The sequence below is a fragment of the Diadema setosum genome, chromosome 14, assembly GCF_964275005.1.
Source record: "Diadema setosum chromosome 14, eeDiaSeto1, whole genome shotgun sequence".
Classification (NCBI taxonomy): Eukaryota; Metazoa; Echinodermata; class Echinoidea; order Diadematoida; family Diadematidae; genus Diadema; species Diadema setosum.
The window spans coordinates 87,926-109,425 of record NC_092698.1 but is presented as its reverse complement, the minus strand read 5'-3'; the positions used below and the strand labels follow the sequence as shown (position 1 = coordinate 109,425).

The window sequence follows — 21,500 nt, the reverse complement described above, 5'->3', positions numbered from 1 at the left end:
GTTGACCCTGGCCTCTGACCCCGAAATTCTCTCGACAATCACTACCAAGCAGTACATGCATATGTACCAAGTTCCATGGAGATACCAAAGAACCATCAATTGGACAGATATGGAGAAAAATAAAGTGAAAGTTTAACTTTTTCACGTGACCTTTGACCTCATGACCCAAAACTCTCTCTGGGTAATCTTTATGTGGTAGTACATATAAGTTTCAAGAAAATACCTTCAGGCATTGCATAGATATGGAGGAATTAGTGAAATTTTCAGCATTTGACCCTGACCTTTTGACCTTGAGCATGGGCACCAAAGAGTTGATAGGCTCAATTTTGCCCACTAATACATGCCAAGTGTCATTACGATATCTCAAACGTTTTTTTTTTTTTTAGTTACGCTATCCACAAAATTGATTACGGATGGAAGGACAGACAGAAAGATGGACGGAAGGACGGATGGATGGACAACCCCAAAACATAATGCCTCCGGCGACACTTCGTGGCGCAGACATAAAAAACACATCTTCACCATGTTTCTCATTTTTCCGATATTATGCATTTGCATACTGGTACCCTGATTGTTATACATATATCACTTCCAATATGATATATATGGGTCATTTTTCGCTAAGTGTATATTTCTGTATCCCTCTAGTTTTAACGTAATACTGTATAAGTGGAAATTTTTGCAGTGTTGAAATTTCCGCGCATTTCGCGCAACCACAAACTAGCTCGAAAATAAAAGCATGCAAATTTTTTTGCTTGCCGGATGTTCTTGTACTCCATGTCTGCGCAATTAAGAACACGCGAAACTTTTTTCACCCGGCCAAGCACGAAAAATGAGTAGGTAGCGCGAAAACATCCACTTTTACAGTATGCAAATAAAAAAGGTCATTTCATTACTTTCTGTTCTGTTTATGATGACTTTCATTCCTGTAATTAGGATAACATACAAAAAAGGGGATGAAGTGTTCATCCTGACTTATTCTTTAATTTTCTGGGTCTGTACATCATAAAAACCCCACATCCCAGTGATACTACAAATGTGACCGTGCATCACAAAACGAACAAAAAGTCACACCCCTTAATTTTACATGCAGTGCTAAAAATTGATAGTTATCTTAAGTGAAGAAACACCTCATAAAGATTGCACCTGTATTTACTGAAGTCAACATTCATCATGATTTTCAAACTTTTTGAAAGAGTTTCCATAATTTCTGAGACACTTTTTCCTTCAATGATATGTAAGGCCAAAAATATACACTTAGCGAAGAATGACCCACATACCTGTGTTGGGCAAGTCCAAGCTATTTTGCACCAGTAACGCGTGGGACATCACAAGAAGATTTAGCCCTATATTGCACTGTTAAGATTGAAACTTCATATGTTGGGTTGCTTTTGATAGCTAGTAGGTATCTTCATTCAAAACAATAGAAATAATGAGAATCACGCGTTCAGTATTTAATTTATGCAAATTTATTCTCCAGTAACGCGTGGGACCACAAAAATTGTCCTTTTTTTCTTCTTTTACTTTTATCTCAATTATTGTGAAAATACTTGGTATACTATAAAATCATTACAAACATCTTTTCGTACAACAATTACTGTACCTGAAACAAAACATTTCAGAAAAAATCATGAAACTGTTTTCTCTCAAGGTCAATTATAGAAAGATAGGTATAGTAATGCGTGGGACAAGTAACGCGTGGGACATTTTTGTCACTATGAATATTGTGATGTGAATTGCACATTTGCTCAGAGAAACTTTAATATGGGGTACTAATTATCTAAATAGATGTATTTCTAATAAATTCTTGCAAATTCAAATGATTTAGACCCACCAAAACAATAGATATAATAAAAAATATGAAATGCCTGTGTTATCCTTTATTTTTTAACATTTGACTTTGAATGTGACCTTGAAAATAGCATGTAATGATCTTTTGTGAATTATTTATCCAAAGTGGAGTTTTTCACCAAATTTCAAGTCAGAATTCAGAAAATTACAAAAAATCCCTCAATAATGTACACATTTCCCATAGAAGACTAAGATTTAGTACACTTCCATTGACTTGTACACAAATCGTCCCACGCGTTACTAAAATGTCCCACGCGTTACTAAATCTAATTGAAAATTGCAAGTATGAGATTTATCAGACTAACTTTTTATCTCTTGGATATGATTAGGTCCATTGTGAATTTGGTCTTTTGAAAGTTTCAGGTCAATTAAATCATTAACTTTTATGCAAATGAGAAATAATGACCTAAAAAAGTAACGCGTGGGACATGCTAATTTTGGCCCATCCCTCATTTGCATATTTAATCAGTTGAGAAACTGAAAATCACAGTCATGATAACTTGTTAGTCAGACTTAAGGTCACCATACTTATTTTCGTAAAAACTTGTAAAAATTAAAAGATATATTTTAAAATGCAGAATTTTTGAATGTCCCACGCGTTACTCTAAATTTTAATTTATGCAGATTAATTAATTTATTGCTGGTTATGCGGAAGGATTTTTACTTTTTCTTCTTGAAATTCATGTATTTTAACTTCTTAGCTTTAAAATGATACCAAGTTTATGTAGATTGACCCATTTTGAATTTTCAGTCTTGTGTGATCAAATAGCTTGGACTTGCCCTGTTAATAAATAAAGAACTTCAGCATAAACCACAAATTTTTAAATTGGAATAAAGTCACTTATGAAATCCTTTAAAAATCCTATTGAGTGTAGGCACAAAGTACATGACTGTCTGCCATTGTCAAAACAAAAAGGTCTAATCTGATACTGATCATGAAATCTCTACACACTTCACTCAACATCATATGAGAATGTAAACTAAACTGTGTAAATAGATTTATGATGGACCTCCTTGCCAATCCAAACTTACAAATCTGTCAAGTATGTGACACAATCAGCTGAAAGACACCTTGTTCTGAGTTCTTCATCGAGATCACTCTCTGGTATAATGAACAGAATCTGTAAAACAAAACAAAAAATATGAAAACAAAATTTGACAGTGTTCATAGGCAGATTAGGCAAAATATTTTACTTGTATGTATAATCTGAGATGAGAGGGATAAGACTGTCTCTGTTCATTGGTAACTAACTTTCAGAGATATGTAACAATAAGTACTACGTATTACAAAAGAAAACCTAATGGTGTCATGAGGGAGTGTACAACTGCAAAACATCAGTATGTTATGATGATGCCATTTAAGTATTGACTGTTTGATCTCCATGTTGCTTGCCCTTGAGTGGATCAGTACAAAACTGAGTTCAATTCATGTACACAATAATTCTTGGTTCTGTTGTTGTTATTTTTTTTTTCTGTCACTCTGACAAGTATCTTTAATATTGATGATGTTTAATAGCAACACAATGTCTACACAGCATAATTTTATACGCTGAGCAGTAATCTACAAAATAATAGACTGCAGTTCTGCTGTGACTTAATTTCTGCCATATATTGTAGATGTTGTATTTGTTCAACACCATTTCTGTTTGGACACTTTTGAGAAACCAAGGATATTATGTCTACAAGTGTAAGCTTTGTGAGACTTTGTGTTTCAATACAATGCTAATCTGTCCAACATCACAATGCTTACATTCTTCTTTCTTTTCTTCTTTTTTTGCAAGACACATGAACTGCAGAACTGTGGATAAGGCAATTCTTCTCATACATTGTATCTAATGTCTTAATAATCATCTTTTATGTATTTTCTTTTGATAGCAGGAGACTATGTAAAGTTTTTTGTTTCAGCTCTCGGCCATACCACTGATTATGTATGCACATACTGGGTCAGCATGGGGAATACACTCTGCACCACAGACTCATTCATGTGCTCACTTGTTAAACCATGGGTACAAAATCAAGTCAATGAATAATGTGCTTATTATTTTGTAAGATTAGAATGTATCGGTAAACTAGTGAAACCACTTACCAACTTAGTGTATTTGTAGCTGAACTTTGGTAAAATAATGATCAAGAGATTTGTTGTTGTACCAAATTATCATGTCAGATGTCTCAAATGAATCGCAGTTACTACAATGTACTGTATCAACTACCAGCTCTGATCAACAATTTTTCATTGTATTTAGTTTCAAAGTCCACAAAACACATACAATCTCTGAGAATACAAATCTTTATGTGCTGCATTAACTCAATTATTTTTGGCCCCAATGTGGAAATGCTGAAATTTAGATTAAACTGAAATCTATTTCACAGATAATATAACAGTATTCCATATGTTTAATTTATCTACATGAAGGTCTAAATGTCACCCTTGAAATGTAACAAACATACTGTACAATGCACATGCCCATTACGTGATTGGAACTCTTTAATTGGCTTAGATCTACCAATGATCCAAGTGATAGACGGGCATTTACCGGGCATAGTCTAGAAATGTTAGACGAACCAATAAATGTGAGGAACAGGTCTGTACATGCATACAGCTGTAGTTAACCAGTAGGGCCTACAATGAGGTCATCTGGCACAACGTATTTTACAGATCTTGCATGCAGAACAATTAAAGTAAGCACTCAAGACACGTATCTACATGAAATCTTAAAGTTGCCCTTGAAACATATTACAAACATACAATGCATTCCCATTATGCGGTTGGGGCTCTTTAATTGGGTTAGCTACAAATGTAATTCATTAAAGTGATAGGAGGGTATTCACCAGGCATAAAGTCTAGAAATGTTATCAGACGAACCAATAAATGTGAGGAACACCTGGGTACATGCTTGTCTGTACATGCATACAGCTGTACAGATTGTCTTTTAAAACCAGTAGGGTCTACCATCCGGTACAAGGTATTTTACAGAACAGTAAGTATGGTACTCAAGACATGTAGCTACATGAAAATCTAAATGTTGCCCTTGAAACATAACAAACATACAATGTACGTACATATATGCCCATCACATGGTTGGGGCTCTTTTAGGGCTTAATAGCTAATCTATTAAAAGTGATAGAGGGGCATTCACCAGGCATAGTCTAGAAATAATATTACAAATTTATGTACAATAATTTATTGCCAATACTATGCACAATAAATTAGACAATCATGTACCTGTGCATGGTTGCCTGTTATGTACCAACTGTTGCACGGTACTGGGTTACGCCATTTCCTGACCCACTTTATCTGACACACTCTTTCTGACACACTTTTTTTGCCATTCACTTTGTACACGGGGCAGTTTTCATGAGACGGCGTCTGTTATTGGCTACTGTGCTAATGAATATTCAAGACTATGGTATGGCTTGTCGAACGTCGCGCTCAAGGCCGGCCAATAAGAGGCGGCCAGGAGCTGGTGAGCTGGAGGCGCGCGGCAATTTCTAACCTCATCCACGTGTAGGCCTTGCTACTACGTGGGCTTCCAGTACCTTTTTTTTTTTCAGCTGCTTAACCCATCCACGTACGGGCCTCTGTGTACTAGTAATCTTCGTGCCTGCCTAGTACAGTCAGACCGCAACGCTGCTGTTAATGAGCTCAAATCAAAAATTTATCGTACGCGCAGGTTTTTGCGCATGTCCTTCTCAGCACCCGAGATTTTGCGAGATAATTCAGAGACAAAGTGCATGGTCTACGAGATTCACTTATTGACGACATGAAGATCTACTATCCTTGACTAATTGACATGGTCAGTGAATATTTGAAATAAATCACACCTTTTGATCCTTACATTATACAAAATGAGCTTATGATACCATTATTCATATCTCTGCATTATATCGATATTTTCCAAACGACCCTGAGACAAATTAGAACAAGGTTTTCTATTTATTGCCAACCCGACCCGTTCATAGGTTGAATCAACACATGAATGATGGTCAACGTTTTAGATATACTTGTTATAATAGCACAGTAAGAACTGAATTGGTCCCTCGCTTAGAAACCAACGAAAATTGAAAGTCTCGTCGAGTAAAAATCATAGTGTGGCAATTTGAGATACATGAATGATCATGCGCTCCTAAGGTATCATTAGATAAATTACTCAGCGATGTATACAGTGGATTAATAAGGAATAATTATTCTAATGCCAAATAGAGAACCCAAAAGAACTCATATGCGCAAACTTAGTGCTAGATCTTTTATTATTGATTTGTATCGCTACTCTATCTAGTTGTGCAAACAAAGTTCAAGCCAAAGTTGAGCTGTCGATCAGAGTGGAGTGTTGTTCTTGTTGTTTACGTGGAGATCTTGTCGCAGCTACAGTTGCCTGAACCTGAGCGCGTATACATACATTGTGCGCGCGCACACACACACACACCATAGGGCCCTACACTGTCATCTACACACAGTGTATTACTGTTATGTAGAGTACACGTTTACTGTCATTCCGCGAGGTTCGTTCAACTCTCCACTCAGAGGGAATTAACCAATCAGAAACGCGTATTCGCGGCAAACTGAAATCTCGTCAAAAATTAACTGTACAACGCAATGATTTATTCGCCAACCTGACCCGTTCATAGGATCAGTCCACATAAAGTCATTATGTTTTCATAGAATGATATTTCCTCTTTCATTTTATACCTCTTCCATTTTGGTCCACCTTAATTTCGTTGGTCTAGTGTACCCCTTCAGAAAAATGAAAAATATGCAAATTTTGTGTTTTATAATTTCCTTGTTCAGTATATTTTATATGTCATAACCTTTTAAGTGGTCGAATTTCATCAAAGTACAACTCTTCAGCTTTTTTATCGATGTATAAATCATGAAGATTGATAATGTCGTTTAGATTTACAGACACTCTCAAAATGTGGTCTCCCAGCTCATTACGTATTCATGTCCGCGAGGTCCATGCATACGCGTACGATAAATGCGAAGGCTTTTCAGGACGTTGCGGTCTGACTGAGTAAGTCGGCAGTGAACTTGGGCGCGATCTTCCCTACGGCGCGATCTACACGCGAAGGGTATTCATGCTCCCAACCCCCCCCCCCCCCCCCCAGATAGCTCTGGAACATTCCATTCAATGACGGGGGTTTTATTTTGCAATGTTATCAAATAACTCTCATGTAAGCAAATTCTTGCCATAGCTAATCTATTTTAGAATAAAATCGTAATCCATCTATGATTAGATAACCTAATTCAAATTGGCAGAGACATAGAAAAATATTTGTTTTACAATCGTGATACGTTCAACTACTCATCTGTGCTGAAATCCGCATGTCTGCTCCACACATGTTATCGCTATCGCTCAAACTTCGATCGCGGTGCCGGTGGCTTGTGTGTGTTTACAACATGTGTGCATATGGAGGAAGCATGGGGCTGAAAAAACAGTACCACGTGGTGAGGTAAAAAACAAATCGGACGTAAGAAGTCGTACATTCGAGAGCTAAACAGACAAATAGCGAAAACAAAGTCCACTGAAAAGGTCTTGACACTGTAATGTATGTTCCAAATTCATGTCTGGCTTAGTTTCGAGAGAATTTTCTACACTTGTAAAGGTTTTCTTTGCAAGAGATCAGGAGTGAGATCGGTGAAGTAGCTAAACATGTACTCTATGTGACTGTTGGTGACTGTTGCATGCATGCTTGCACGTGGCTGGGAGAGTGCGGCAAGAACGCTAGGAATGCACCACCAGCACGTACGGTGGGCTGCAAATTCTTGGGGCAAAATTAGACTTCATTGTTCAGCCCGTCTAGTATTTATATATTCATAATAATTCTAATTCTTCATGAAATCACGATAAAAATTCTTCATATTTATATTCATAATACATCTAAGAAGCGCAATATGAAATATTTTGACCTTTTTTTTGAAATCCAAAGAAAAAAATGTTTTGAATAAAAAATTGATAATAAATAATAGTTCTTGACTCAAGTCTAAACTTCGTGCGTCTTCTTCCAGTTACCCCGCAGTTGCCCATGGATACGACGCATAAATAATCAGCTGTTTGCTGAGTCATTCCTACCCTACTGCCTCTGTTCAAATTGAGAGCGATTGTGATTTTATCGGTGGCATTTATAGTTTCATGACCTAATCCAATAAAACTAGACAAATTTAAACATCAAATGTTGTGACAGTTTTTGTCAGAATTTCCTATCAATATCACTTGTTGCCACGATAGTTTTGAGATTTCACTAGCTTCATTATCGAAGCTGTTCTGAGGCTGTTGGACATTTGAAAGAACTGCTTTGTAAGAAATCACCTTTTATTTATTATCTATTTTCACACACAAGAATTTTGATGACTTACATAATCTTTTAAAACTATTCTAATGTCATAATATTTCATGATGGTATGTGTTCTGTCTTTACATGGCAAGATGGGATTTTTTTTCTTCCGTCCAGGGTCAAAGAAGGAAGTGACAGGAAGGAAACCAACACGATAGGAAGGAAATGAAAAGGATAGAATGAAACACCTGCTCAGCGGGCTCTTTTTTATTGATTTTTACAATGGTGAATGCAGTACATCAGAATTTAAGTAAATTTACAGTTCTAAATAATTTATCATTTGAAAAATGAGCAAAGAAAATGGGATATAATCGAGTTCTTAAAATGAAAACTAAATTAGCATCGCCATTTAGATCTAATATTTACTAAAGAATAGCCCTGAGGCAACCTTATTGTCAAGCTTTTGGTTGAGTTTCTTTAGAGAAACGAATTTTTGGAGCACTAACCCAAGTGAACAACCAAAAGGTAAAAAAAAAAAAAAAAAACTGATTAAATGCAGGTCTCTAGGTCTAGACCACTCCTGTGCATGAGCGAGCAACAGCCCCCGTGGACAGTGTCACTCTCGTCCTTGGCCTAGGCTAGGCTACTCGTGTCGTTCTCGCCATCATCAGTGATCAACGTCATGGTCACACGAAATAAATTGCATCATCAAAAGGGTTCGTATATCATCACCAGAATCATTATGATCATCATCACTATCATCTCAACCACAGCAAAACCCTGAATATCATTCCCACCATAGTCACTCCCAGCTCACAAAAACACATCAGCATACAGACATCGCAGACTTTGTAGCTAACTACGTTAGACTTTAGATCAATGTTACTTGTTAGTTGTACACAAAATGAAACGGAGGTGGAAAACTAGTAGTCCCCAGTCATTTTGGCCAGCGGAAAAATATATTTTTCCACTATTTTCCATATATTTTTTTGCTATTTCATCATTTCATGATATATTTTTTGCCTATTTTCTTTGAAAATAGTCTAAAAATCACACTATTTTTCTGCTATTTTTCCCACCTTCCCAACTAGGTGGACTATTTTTTTACTATTTTCATTCACAAATAGTGGAAAAATAGCTCTATTTTTTAGCTATTTCAAATTTTCTTCCCCTTCATGTACTATTTTTAAACTATTTTTTGGATACCACTAATTTTCTGCTATTTTCCTTGAATTTCATGTACTATTTTTTAACTATTTTTTGTCTCTAATTATATTTAAAAGACGATTACATTATTTTCTTGCTATTTTTTGCTCTCTCATCTCCTTCACTTTTTGTTCCTGCACTATTTTTTAGCTATTTTTTGCTATACACACATTCAATTTTTTTTTTTTTTTTTTTTACATAGAAAGGGTCTAACCTACAGTACCGGTATTTGCAAAATCGGCTGACAAACTCTCACGCTCGATCACACCTGGGGAGTGTTTCATCAACGTTTGTCAGCGCTGACAACTTGAATCACACTATCAGTAGTACACTGTATCACCATAATTAGTAACAGTCACGGTGACCATGCAGAGCATCTCAGCCAATCAAAACCAAGGATTTTGCTGACACTGGTCATGCAGTGCCGACAATTGTCGGCGCTGACAAGCGTTGATGAATTCACCCCCTGGATGGTACGTGTTTCATCAACGTTTGTCAGAGCGCTGACAAACGGCCTTTATGAAACACCCCCTGATCCTTTGAATGCCACATTGCATTCATGCGTACGTGTATAAGTACATTGCGAAGTGAGCAAACAATACTTGTATAAAGTATGCGATTAGCGGTTTTTGTACAGTGTATGTAATCCTATTGCTACACACATGAATGGAAGATCGGGTTATTGAAAGTTTATCAAGCCAGACCCTAGTATATGTCACAATAACGTAAACAAAGTTGTCGGCAAAATTTATTTATAAATCAATCTACTAGGATTATAATTATTCAATGATGTTTATCACAAAAATGAATGCGAAAAGTCATATTTTGATGGTCATTATGCAAGTCATGACGGCCATCCAGACATCGAACGTGACTGCATCAACCGTGTGGAATACTGTGGTTTCAACAGGCGGGATTATTATCAGACAGTAATCTTACCATTGCAAGCATAATGCGGCTTCACTTTGTTGATTTACGAAAATCATAAAATGCAACGTCTATTCACTACGGAATAAAGCATGTAAAAACCTTGAACAAGATCACAGACTCTTGAAAATAAGCACGTAGTAACTCATTGTATCCCGTTCCCCGTGTACACAGAACAATAGAAAACTGTCTGGGACTCTGAATGCGATTCATCGGCGTGTATTATGTACGATGAAAAGGAGATCCGGATATGAGGCTCGTTCGTACAAAAGATTACGGAGAAAATCTTTACGAAAATATATTGAGCATAAAAAAATATTAATACAAATCATTAATAATATTTAGTATCACAACGTATATTTTTACAATTTTTAGCGCCCAAAATTAATGACAACAAATTATTGTGATCATAAACGGGAGTAAGATGTCCGTGCGCGTGTTGTTGTTGTTGTCGCTGATGGCCGTTAGACAGTGAGCGGTTTATCATGCGCATATCGTATCGCGCCGTTATTTGATTTGCGCCGTTCATTTCAAACTGCGGCGGCCGAACGGACGTGTACAACACAAGCTTAGTTGCTCTTTACAGTACAATAAGGGCCTAGAATATTTGTGAAATGGCATGCAAACGACGCAAGAGAATAAGATCAGGAACTGCTCCTTTTGGACTCTACTCGAAAAAGGTTGGTGAATTCAACTTTTAATAGAACTAGAAGACCTACGTAGTACATACAGTAGAACTCTAGTCCAGTATAGTATCTTAAACACTTACCGTTAGGTAGCTAAAAATAGCAGCAAAGTAAAGATTTGCAATGGCTGCCCTGCTCGCTCGATCCTTTCCGAGCTCTCGATCTGCAAGGTTTAGCTCTCACACCCATCGGCCTGACCACACAGTGAATGCCCTGATAATCACGGCTCTAACGTTAGAACCAACGGGGATCGAAATTGCACTGCACAGCAAACTTTTTACTTTGGGTTTGGCTTAATTACTTTTCATCCCGCTGTGTGTATACTGACAAAAAGAAATTATTTTTACTTACTATGGATTTCTAGACCTGCGCAGACAGTATGTACGGTATTCGTCATATAACAAAGTAAAATGTTAGTGTTAGATTCTAACCGTAACTATCGTATGTTAGAATCTAACAAGTTTAACGTTAGATCCAGACAACTTAACCTTGTTAGAAATTAAGACCGTTAAACTTAACAGTTGAGTTACAGAACCATTTATAGCAACGTGAAACTGTGTGAAAGAGTGTTAGAGCATTAATAACTCATCTTGGTAGACAAAACTAACATGTTAGGCCTAACGTTGGGAACTTTATTCACAAGGTCCTACAACTTCGTGTACATGTGATCTTTAATTGAAAGTCTGAACTGATTCCAAATTGGAAACCATTTGCATTTCATTTGCAGAATGCCAGAATTTAGAAAGGAATAATGCCCACGGTTAACGTTAGAGCTAGCCACGTAGTTTTAAATTGGCTACCGCGTTAGACCTACACTGACACTTTAGAAAACAATGACTCCTGTTCTAGTCTTGAGTGTTATCGAACACGGTTGTAACAAGTGTTACAACTTATTTTTAGATATAACAAAGACCAAAGTAAAAATTCAGGTGCAGCCTCATCAAGTCATCATCTCTGTGTATTTCTTTTTTGTTGTTTATAGACGTCTATATTTGTTTGGTTTTAACAAAATTTTAAGAGATAGAACTCTAACATTATTTTGTTGTTGTTTCTTATTCATCAGAATCAATGATAGATTGACTGGCTGATGCATCGATAGAAGACTTGAAGTCCATCTGTGAAAAATGACCGTCGATCATGCTGTTCATTCCTTTCTTGGGTACCCGGTGCCGGTACATCTGCATAGTACATGTATGCAGCGCTGATTAACGTCAATACGTGTATGGCATCCTCCTAGCTGAATTCTTCGGCGAAGAAGTCGATGCTCTGATGTCCTGCTTTTTTCTCGGCTTCTCCATGTCATCAAGGGGAAGGTATTCCTCTTTTATTGTTATTATTTTTGTTTTTGTTCAACCTATAGGGTGGCCCGTGAGGGGTTTGAGCATATTGTCTGCAACATACCAAAAATGTTTGTGCAACATCCTCAAAAACCAGCAGCATGCTACGAGCAACATCCTCAAAAGAAGTCGAATATTGGCAACATGCTCAAAATAAAATGTAATCAACAGGTGAAAGTGATGCATGCGTGCAAATATTGAAAAACATCAAACTACATTTTACTAAAGACAATTTGTGCACAAAACATGATATGGAGCGTTGAATGTAATGGGCTTCGCCTATATGTGACACATAGAAGTTAAAATGACTGTAAATTCTTTTAAAAACTTTAAAAGTACAATGTACACTGTGTCTTTGAACAGCATCTCACATGCACCTCAGAGTGATGAAATGACCAATAGTTGTAGCAATCTAATCCCATTCTTTACATGTTTGTTGCATGGTATCTATCCTGTGCAAGAACTACTGTTATTAGATGATAATAGTGCATTGAATAAATGTTCTATTCATTGCAGGAACAATCTTCAACAAGAAAATTCTCATGACTCTCGGTTGCGAAAGGGCATCCCAACGCTCTACAATGACAAAGCTACGGCACACTACCCAAGCTGTATCAGACCTCCTGCAAAGCGTCCAACAGAAGTTGTGCTGGAGCTTCCTGCCTATAGTCTTGGACATTAGAAGTGCAAGAACAGCTTTCATCTCAGTGTGCATACATGCTCTCATTTCAGGACTGTTAGGTTGCAAGATATGGTTTTAATGTTGTTTCGTTCCCCACCCCCATAGGTAGGCCCTGTTGTTCAGTGCTCCTGGTGTCACTGAAGTCCAAAGCTTTCATGTATTATCTAAGCTACATACATCTGTATTTTTATGTACATGAAACATGTCAAAATTTCACTGTACAAACGTGTATTTGACATTCAATTTAGAATTTTGTAGGTGTTATCATATCTCTAAATCATGTGACTGGCAGTACAGTAAGCCGTATGTACAACCACCGTGCTTTACATGAAGCAATAAACCTACTTTTTAATTGTCATAAGTAATTAACTCGAACAAATGTGCATTCTTTGTCTTACAACGTTGTATTTGTTTACTGAGGTTCAGTACACTGTCTTCTTTGATTTGTTTAAACCTACATTTTTGCAATTCTTGGGAAATAATGTGGTATTTGTATGGTACATGTATCTTGTACTCTCACTTTTTTTCTTTATCTTGTACTCTCACTTTTTTTCTTTACTTTATTGTCATATTTTTTAGAGCGAAGCTATTTTTATTTTCTGGAAAAAATATGTTCAAAATATATTTTTTTGCTATTTTTCACTGATTTTCAGGCTATTTCTAAGCTATTTTTTTTCCTATTTTGGACGGGAGAATAATCCTTTCTTGGTCTATTTTTTGACTATTTTCTTGTCTATTTTTTGTCTATTTTTATGTTCCAAAACATATAAGGTAAAAATATATTTTTAACCTATTTTTCTTACTATTTCCATTATATTTCTGAGCTATTTTCTCACTATTTTTCAAATCAAGGAAATAGTAAGAAAATATATTTTTTTGCTTTTTTTCACTGATTTTCAGGCTATTTCTAGGCTATTTTTTTCCTATTTTGGACGGGAGAATAATCCTTTCTTGGACTATTTTTTTACTATTTTCATATCTATTTTTTGACTATTTTCATGTCTATTTTTAGTCTATTTTTATGTTCCAAAACATATAAGGTAAAAATATATTTTTATTCTATTTTTCTTACTATTTTCAATATATTTTCAAACTATTTTCTCCATATTTTTCAGGTGTGGAAATAGTAAGAAAATATATTTTTGGGGTCTATTTTTGTTATATTTTCTCTCTATTTATAAACTATTCTATTTCGACTGGGGGTAGTAAGAATACACGGAGATCATCAACGATGGCATTTTACCGTAGAAAAAATACACTGAACATCTTGCACCGCAAAAAAAAAAAAAAAAAAAAAAAAATTGAGGTAAAAAACTACGTTGAGGAAAACTAGGGTGAAAACTCGCTGCTTGGAAGACGAACGATGAAGATACTGTACGGTAAAAATGCACACGGAAACAAACGAGTGGGTACCATGAATGTTCTCGCACACGCGTAGATAATCTACATCGTGTTCAATCAAAAAACTCAACAAACACTCGAACAAAAACTCACCTCTAAATTGTTGCAAACGAGATAATCACTTCAAAAAATGGGGGAAAACACTTGTGGTAGTACGATTGTACTCTAAGAATAACAGAGATAAGATGATACGAAAGCAAAAGAGAGAAAAAGAGAGAGAAATGGACAGGAAACCTGCAGAAGTTATGCCACACTCACTGGCACTAAAACGCAATTCAACACACACACGCACACTGGTAATCAGATATCGTCATGGACCCCCTTGAGGAGATCGATATCACGCGTAATTCAATAGCTAAAAGCCAATCACAGACACAGAATCAGACCGAGTGACTCATTATGAAAAAATTATCGCAAGGCTGATGAATATTCATTAGCACAGTTGCCAATAACAGAGGCCGTCTCATGAAAACTGCCCCGTGTACAAAATGAATGGCAAAAAAAGTGTGTCAGAAAGAGTGTGTCAGATGAAGTGGGTCAGGAAATGGCGTAACCCCACGGTACTGGTGTAGAATAGATTTATACCTCTCTGACAGTGACAATCACTGCCATTTTTCTTTATTGTTTTAAAACATTAATAGACCTACATGTACATTGACTGTCGCACCATAGTTTCCAGCAGAAAGCCTTCATTATTTGTGTGAATACTAATCATGAAGAAATTGTGAGGTGCTGAAAGTGCATTATACAAACAAATTTTGCAGAGCTTAGGTATACAGTACCTGGTTCCCATGTCAACTCTGGTTCAAAAATGTAGACAAAAGTGTCTGCATTCATGGCCTACATTCATGTTTAATTGTGTTATGCTGCCCAGTGAAATGGCTTTGATTGAAAGATTAAAAGTTTCCTCTATACAGTATATCAGTTTTCTTTCTGCATGAAAACTGCGGGTATCATATGTGACCCTGCACCTCAAAACAAACAAAAAGTCGCCAAACATGAATTTTTAGTTTAGACCATATTCTGAAAGAGCAAACTTTAAGCTTTAAAATGATGTATAACTCAAATCAAATGGACTCTCCTAACCTATCTAAATATTGGAAAGAAAGCACAAACTCAGGAAAAGTGTGAACTTAGAAAAGAGGCTCTGAAGTACAGTGTCTATTCAAGCGCTTAATCTTTACCAAACCATGCTGGATGTGCGATGAACGGGACAAAAAACAGGAAGTAAACCACCAGAGTAACAACAATGAAGGGATTATCAGATTAAACTGAAATTGAGCATGCCTCATTAAAACATTCTGTCCATAATTAATGCCAACTTTCAAAGCAGTAGCATCATCCTTTCAAAAGTTAGTAGAGTTGAAAGTGAAGAGTGTGGACATGGTTTTTCAGAAATGAAAAAGGGATTCTAAAGACACACCTAATCACACTATTCTACCAAAAATGTTCGAGATAAACTGCTAAAAAAACACACTTTCCTGCCCATTTTATGATACCAAATTTTAGCATAATGCAAAAGACGACACGCTCTTTCAGAAAATAGGAAAAAGTCAAGTTCGGCTAGGTTGACCCATTTCACTTATTTTCAGTCCTCACGCAAAATCAGTGTGTGCGACTTTATGTTCGTTTTGAGGTGCACTGTCACATGTACTCACAGTATTATTAATTTACCCCTTTTCCCATGTAGGCCTAGTGCTTGATGTAGGCCTACATGACAACTCGTATTGGAGTCAACATAGCATTAGCAATCATAGAAGTCAAACTTAATTTAAGATTGACTAAACTTATGGTACCTGTATGCCACTGCCACTGGTTTCCCTGTTCAATTTCATTAGCCGAATCACCACCCACTTCTACGTCTACTCTTCAGTCATAGGTGGATACTCAGCAATGTCCAAAACTGGCTATATATTACACTTCAAATTAATAATAATATCATTAATGTTTACAGAATAATTCCATTGATTGTTTAAATATATTTTATCTTGTATTAGGCCTAACAGTACTAGTAATCGTGATGATGGCAACATGAAAGAAGTCTCAAAAATCTTCATTTTCATTAGAACGAAAGTTGAGCAACAGCGAAGACACACACAGCGTACCATTAGCCAATCGTAAATTTTAAGTTCGACTTGAGTAGGCTAGTACTTATATCATACAACACCTACACTGTATTTAGAGTGTAGCTATCCGATTGGTCGATTGCCCATCACGTGACATTTAGTGAAAGGTTCTACTACACGCTCCGGCTGTCTAAACCGTGCAATTATGATTCGACCAAAATGTTCTATTGCACGCGCTCTGATGTCACAATAAACAAACATGTGCCACGTGCACTCAACAATTACAAGTGCGCTTACAAGCGCGTACTTTTGTCACTCATTTTTGTAAACAACTTCGTTTCACATTGTACGTACAACTCATGTAGTGTTATACAGTGACTGCAACTGTGAGGCTACTCATTCGTCTTTCACGGAAAATGGTTGCCACTTCTGTGCTAAATTCAAGAATCTGTGAGTACCAAAATCTGTTGACGTTCGAGGTGTTGTATAAAACAAATACAGTCAAACCTGTCTATAGCGGCCACCCAAGGGAGACGGAAAAAGTGGCCGTTATAGACAGGTGGCTGCTATAGACAGGTAATCCAACTTTTGCGCATTGCTCACATGTACTATGTATCACATTGTATCCTTACATGTATTGTATGTGTGTACGTATGCACACACCGTGTGTTTCATGCATTTAACCATGCCGGAGTACATGAAATTGTTGCACAGTATGTGTACATTGTTGTGAAGAAAGCTTGACACTAGTGCATTATCATGACTGAATGAGGGATGAATGTAGCGGTGGTGATCACTGAACGTTACTGCCCCGCAAGGCTACAAAACAGAAAAACACCACTGAATTATCGTAATATTACAGTTTTATCCCATCACGTTTTACATAGAACTAGCTTTCCAGTGTATGAACTATGATGAGTATTCAGCGAACAGATTCCTTGTTTTCGTTATCACTATTGTATTTGTTCGGTTATAACGAAACTTCGTTATAACGAAAGAAAACTGCCGGTCCCTAGCATTTTCATTATAACGGGAGTGCACTGTATAGTTACTACAAGTAATACGGTAAGTTATAACCCCCATTATAGGCCCCGGAGGAGGGGGGGGGGGGGGGGGAGCACCTCGCGTTAGATAGGGCTGGTTATGGTCGCAGTTTAGGATAGACAGTGCATGTGCAGTGGTAGTGACCGATCGGGCAATCCCAATGCGATAGACAGAATCGTTTTTGTTTGTTTGTTTGTTTGTTTTTTTACCTTGCCATTTCGATGTTCAAAACCGATGGCGAAATTACCCAGAACGTCCAGTGGTTTGGAGGCTGTTGAGTGGACCAGAGTGCCACAAAACACTGTGGTGGCGTTAGTATTGGCATGGCCTGTGTCTGCCATGTTCATGTAGACTTGTCTCACCGATCGGCCGACCGTAGCTCGTACGCACGCTTGCCCGACCCGTAACCGTCCGGCTGATCCACCGTCAGGATGCTGTAGCAGGTTGAACGCAGCAGACGAAATCCGGTCTTCATCGACGGTACGTGCTACACTGTATTTCGATGATTGCGGCCTGTCAGTGTCAATCAAATGGCGTTTGTCCTTTTCTTTTTATTATATAGCGTTGAAGAAAGCTTGTTGGCTGTTCGGTGTTAGACAAAGACCAGGCCAGGGAGGTCAGACGCCACCATTAGATCTTATCCCATGTGATAACGTTTCTGGTCTGCCGCATCTGCACACAGGATCTGCACCGAGCGAGCGAGGAGCAGCAATTCAATACGCAACGCTGAGTGCAAGTACAGAGTCGAGTCGAGTCCGTGGTACAAGTGTACATGAGTACCGCGCCGCGCGACCTGCTAAAATTGCTGCGGAGGCGAACGGGCTGTCCATCCTCCTAGTCTGTACAGACACCGCTGGCAAGAGTATACAACAACATAACTAAGTGTACCCTGTACCATTGTAATCAAAACTAAACCAGATTATAGAAGAAAACCACAACCTTGCGACAATCAAGGACAAGGCCGGATGCCAGGGAACTCGTGCGTAAAAATGCACGTACGATCTAGATCACTTTTTATGCCATACCTGGCCGTCGTTTGTTGTTGTTGTTGTTGTTGTTGCTGTTGTTGTTGTTGTTAATTTAAATTAAATGCCGGCTAAAAATAGTCTGGCTTCCAGACACTCTGCCCGTACTATTTCGCTATTCATCTGGATATTGACGCCGTCAACATCGAACATACAATTGTAGTTTTGTGTCCACAGAACTCGATCTACACATGGAATTCTGCTAATTAGGTGATCCGAGTATCCTTCGGATCACCTTCTGTATCTGTACGGATTCTTTCTTCTTCTTTATTTCTTTATTTCTCCCCAAAAGTTGTGCAGAGGTTAGCTCAGAAAGTCCGCTGCCTATCAATTTCAAAATTATACCATGTATGCATCATGTCCCAAAGACGACAAATCTAATGTATCATTGTGATCAATCGACCGTGACGTCACTATGACGTCATTATATGAAAACACATTCTCAATCATATCTCATTAATGAAAGACCATTTAAAAGCTACAACAAAAAATGCTCCAAATGGTCTGAAACGTGTGCAAAAAAAAATTGAGCTCGATTGGAGCATACACATATTTCAACGCGCGCGTACGCGCACGTTTTAAGAGAATATATGAATTTTGAGAACATGAGTAAAATGCGCATAACTTGAAATATATGTGACGTAAATTTCATTGAAAAATGAATTTTACGTCACATATATTTCAAGTTATGCGCATTTTACTCATGTTCTCAAATTTCATATATTCTCTTAAAACGTGCGCGTACGCGCGCGTTGAAATATGTGTATGCTCCAATCGAGCTCAAATTTTTTTTTTGCACACGTTTCAGACCATTTGGAGCATTTTTTGAAAAATTGAAAAATCGGACGGACGCGTACGCGCGCGCGCATATACGCACGCACAGCTCATTTGCAATTGAAATTTCAAGTTTTTTCACTTTGATCGGATGTCTGAAATGTCAAGAAATATTTATACCAAGTTTCAAGTCAATCCGACTCAATATGACGTCATACGGGCCCGTAAAATTTGAAATTCCGCGCGCGCGTCAATGGCGATATACAGCGTAACTATGCCAAAAAACTGGCAATTTTAAATCCGATTTTACTCGTCAGGATGGACGGTGACCCCCCATTTTCTTTACATATTTTGAAAGCTGATGAGTTGAGCATGTCAATTCATGGGTTGGCGATGCTGAAAAAATGATCAAGAGATATCAAATTTCTTAATAAAATAAAAAAAAAGTACACTTTTAAAATGACGTCATCAAATTTCAAGTTTACTCGAGCGTATCTCACTCATCCTTCGCCGGTTTTCACCCAGATTTCAGTATGTTGTAGCTAATTAAATGCTCTATAAGTTTTAATGAATTAAAGTTTTAATCAGATGACGTCTTCACCTCCTCAAAATTGATTGAAGGTAACCTTGTCAAATTTGACCCATTTGCGTGTTAGCTCTATATATTGGAGTGCAGTTTTTCTGGAAATAGCCGCCAATTTTAAATCAGATTTTACTCGTCAGAATTAATGGACGTTGACACCCCATTTTCTTTACACATTATAAAAGCCGATGAGTTCCACATGTCATTTCATGGGTTGGAGATGATGGAAAAATGTTTAAAAGATATCAAATTTCTTAATAAAATAAAAAAAGTGAATTTTCAAAATGACGTCATCAAATTACAAGTTTATTCGAGCGTATCCCACTTATCGTTTGCCGCTTTCCCCCAGATTTCAGTATGTTGTAGCTTATTAAATGGTCTTTCATTATTATTACGTCACAATTTGATTGGATGACTGCATCACCTCGGAAAAATGATTTAAAAGTAACCTTGTCAAATTTGACATGTTTACGTGTTATCTCTATGGGAGTGCATTTTTTCTGAAAATGAAAATTGACATGACTATCTTTATCGAGCACTAGCTCACTTACCCTTCCGTGAATTTCTCCCAGATGCTGCAGTTGAGACTTTGCGCTATCGTTATCGTTTTTTCAGACGACGTCCGGATCACGTCAAAAAACTTGGTTGAAATTCAAGCTTATCTTCGATGTATTGAGATATTTCTTTCTTTCTGCAACTTTCTTTGCAATAACTCAAGAGAAACAGCCCCTATCATCCTCATGTTTTGCACATGTTTAGTTTATGTCACGTACATTATTTCATAAGATAACAACTACTCGATCGAACACCATTTTGGGTATGTAAATTAGGGTCAAAGGTCATAAATGTTTCATGCTGTATCTTGGTGAATACATGTCCTATCTTTCCCATATTTTGCACACGCAATGTTTCAAGAATCATTTCACAAAATAACCACTTTTTGCTCAGATGCCATTTTCGGTGTGCAAAGTGGGGTCAAAGGTCATATGTAGTTCTTTCTGTATCTTCGTTATGACATGTTATCTCTATGGGAGGAAATTTTTCTAGATGTGAAAATTGACATGATTGTCTTTATCGAGCACTAGCTCACTTACCCTTCAGTGAATTTCTCCCAGATTTTAATATGTGGTAGCTAAGCTTTTGCGCTATTATTTTCTGCCCTTCGTTTTTTTCATACGATGTCAGCATCAGGTTAGAAAACTTGCTTGAAATTAAGTCTTATCTTCTATGTATTGAGATATTTCTTTCTGCAACTTTCTTTGCAATAACTCAAAAGAAACATGCCCTATCACTTCCATATTTTGCACATGTTAAGTTCATGTCACGTACATTATTTCATAAAATAACAACTACTTAATCGGACAACATCTTGGGTATGTAAATTAGGGTCAAAGGTCACAAATGTTTCATCTTGTATCTTGGTGAATACCTGTCCTATCTTTCCCATATTTTTCACACGTATAGACGATGTCGCAAGAATCATTTCATAAAATAACCACATATATTTCATCAGATGCTATCTTGGGAGTGGAAAGGTGGGACAAAGTCATATGTACTTGTTGCTGTTTCTTCGTTATAGTGTATACAAAATTTGGTACCATACATGGCAGATATGAGTCCCTTTGCTAAATGAGAATCCAAACATCAC

General features: G+C 37.1%; 1 protein-coding gene and 1 long non-coding RNA gene across 2 annotated transcripts in view; one reads left to right on the top strand and one right to left on the bottom strand.

The window, feature by feature from the left end:
- The window catches only part of LOC140238367 (guanine deaminase-like), an 85,329-nt gene extending 67,234 nt beyond the window's left edge, over positions 1 to 18,095 (bottom strand). Inside the window, exons 1-2 of the mRNA XM_072318300.1 lie at positions 17,680 to 18,095; positions 2,884 to 2,972 (exon numbers count right to left, since the gene is read on the bottom strand). Of these exons, the coding sequence (XP_072174401.1) occupies positions 2,884 to 2,972; positions 17,680 to 17,817 (227 nt within the window). The 5' untranslated portion in view covers positions 17,818 to 18,095. The remainder of the gene's footprint in view (positions 1 to 2,883; positions 2,973 to 17,679) is intronic.
- LOC140238112 (uncharacterized) lies at positions 10,745 to 13,299 on the top strand. The gene is made up of 3 exons (XR_011901883.1): positions 10,745 to 10,934; positions 12,004 to 12,253; positions 12,794 to 13,299. It is a non-coding gene; the product is annotated as an uncharacterized lncRNA (long non-coding RNA).
- Positions 18,096 to 21,500: the final 3,405 nt, after the last annotated feature.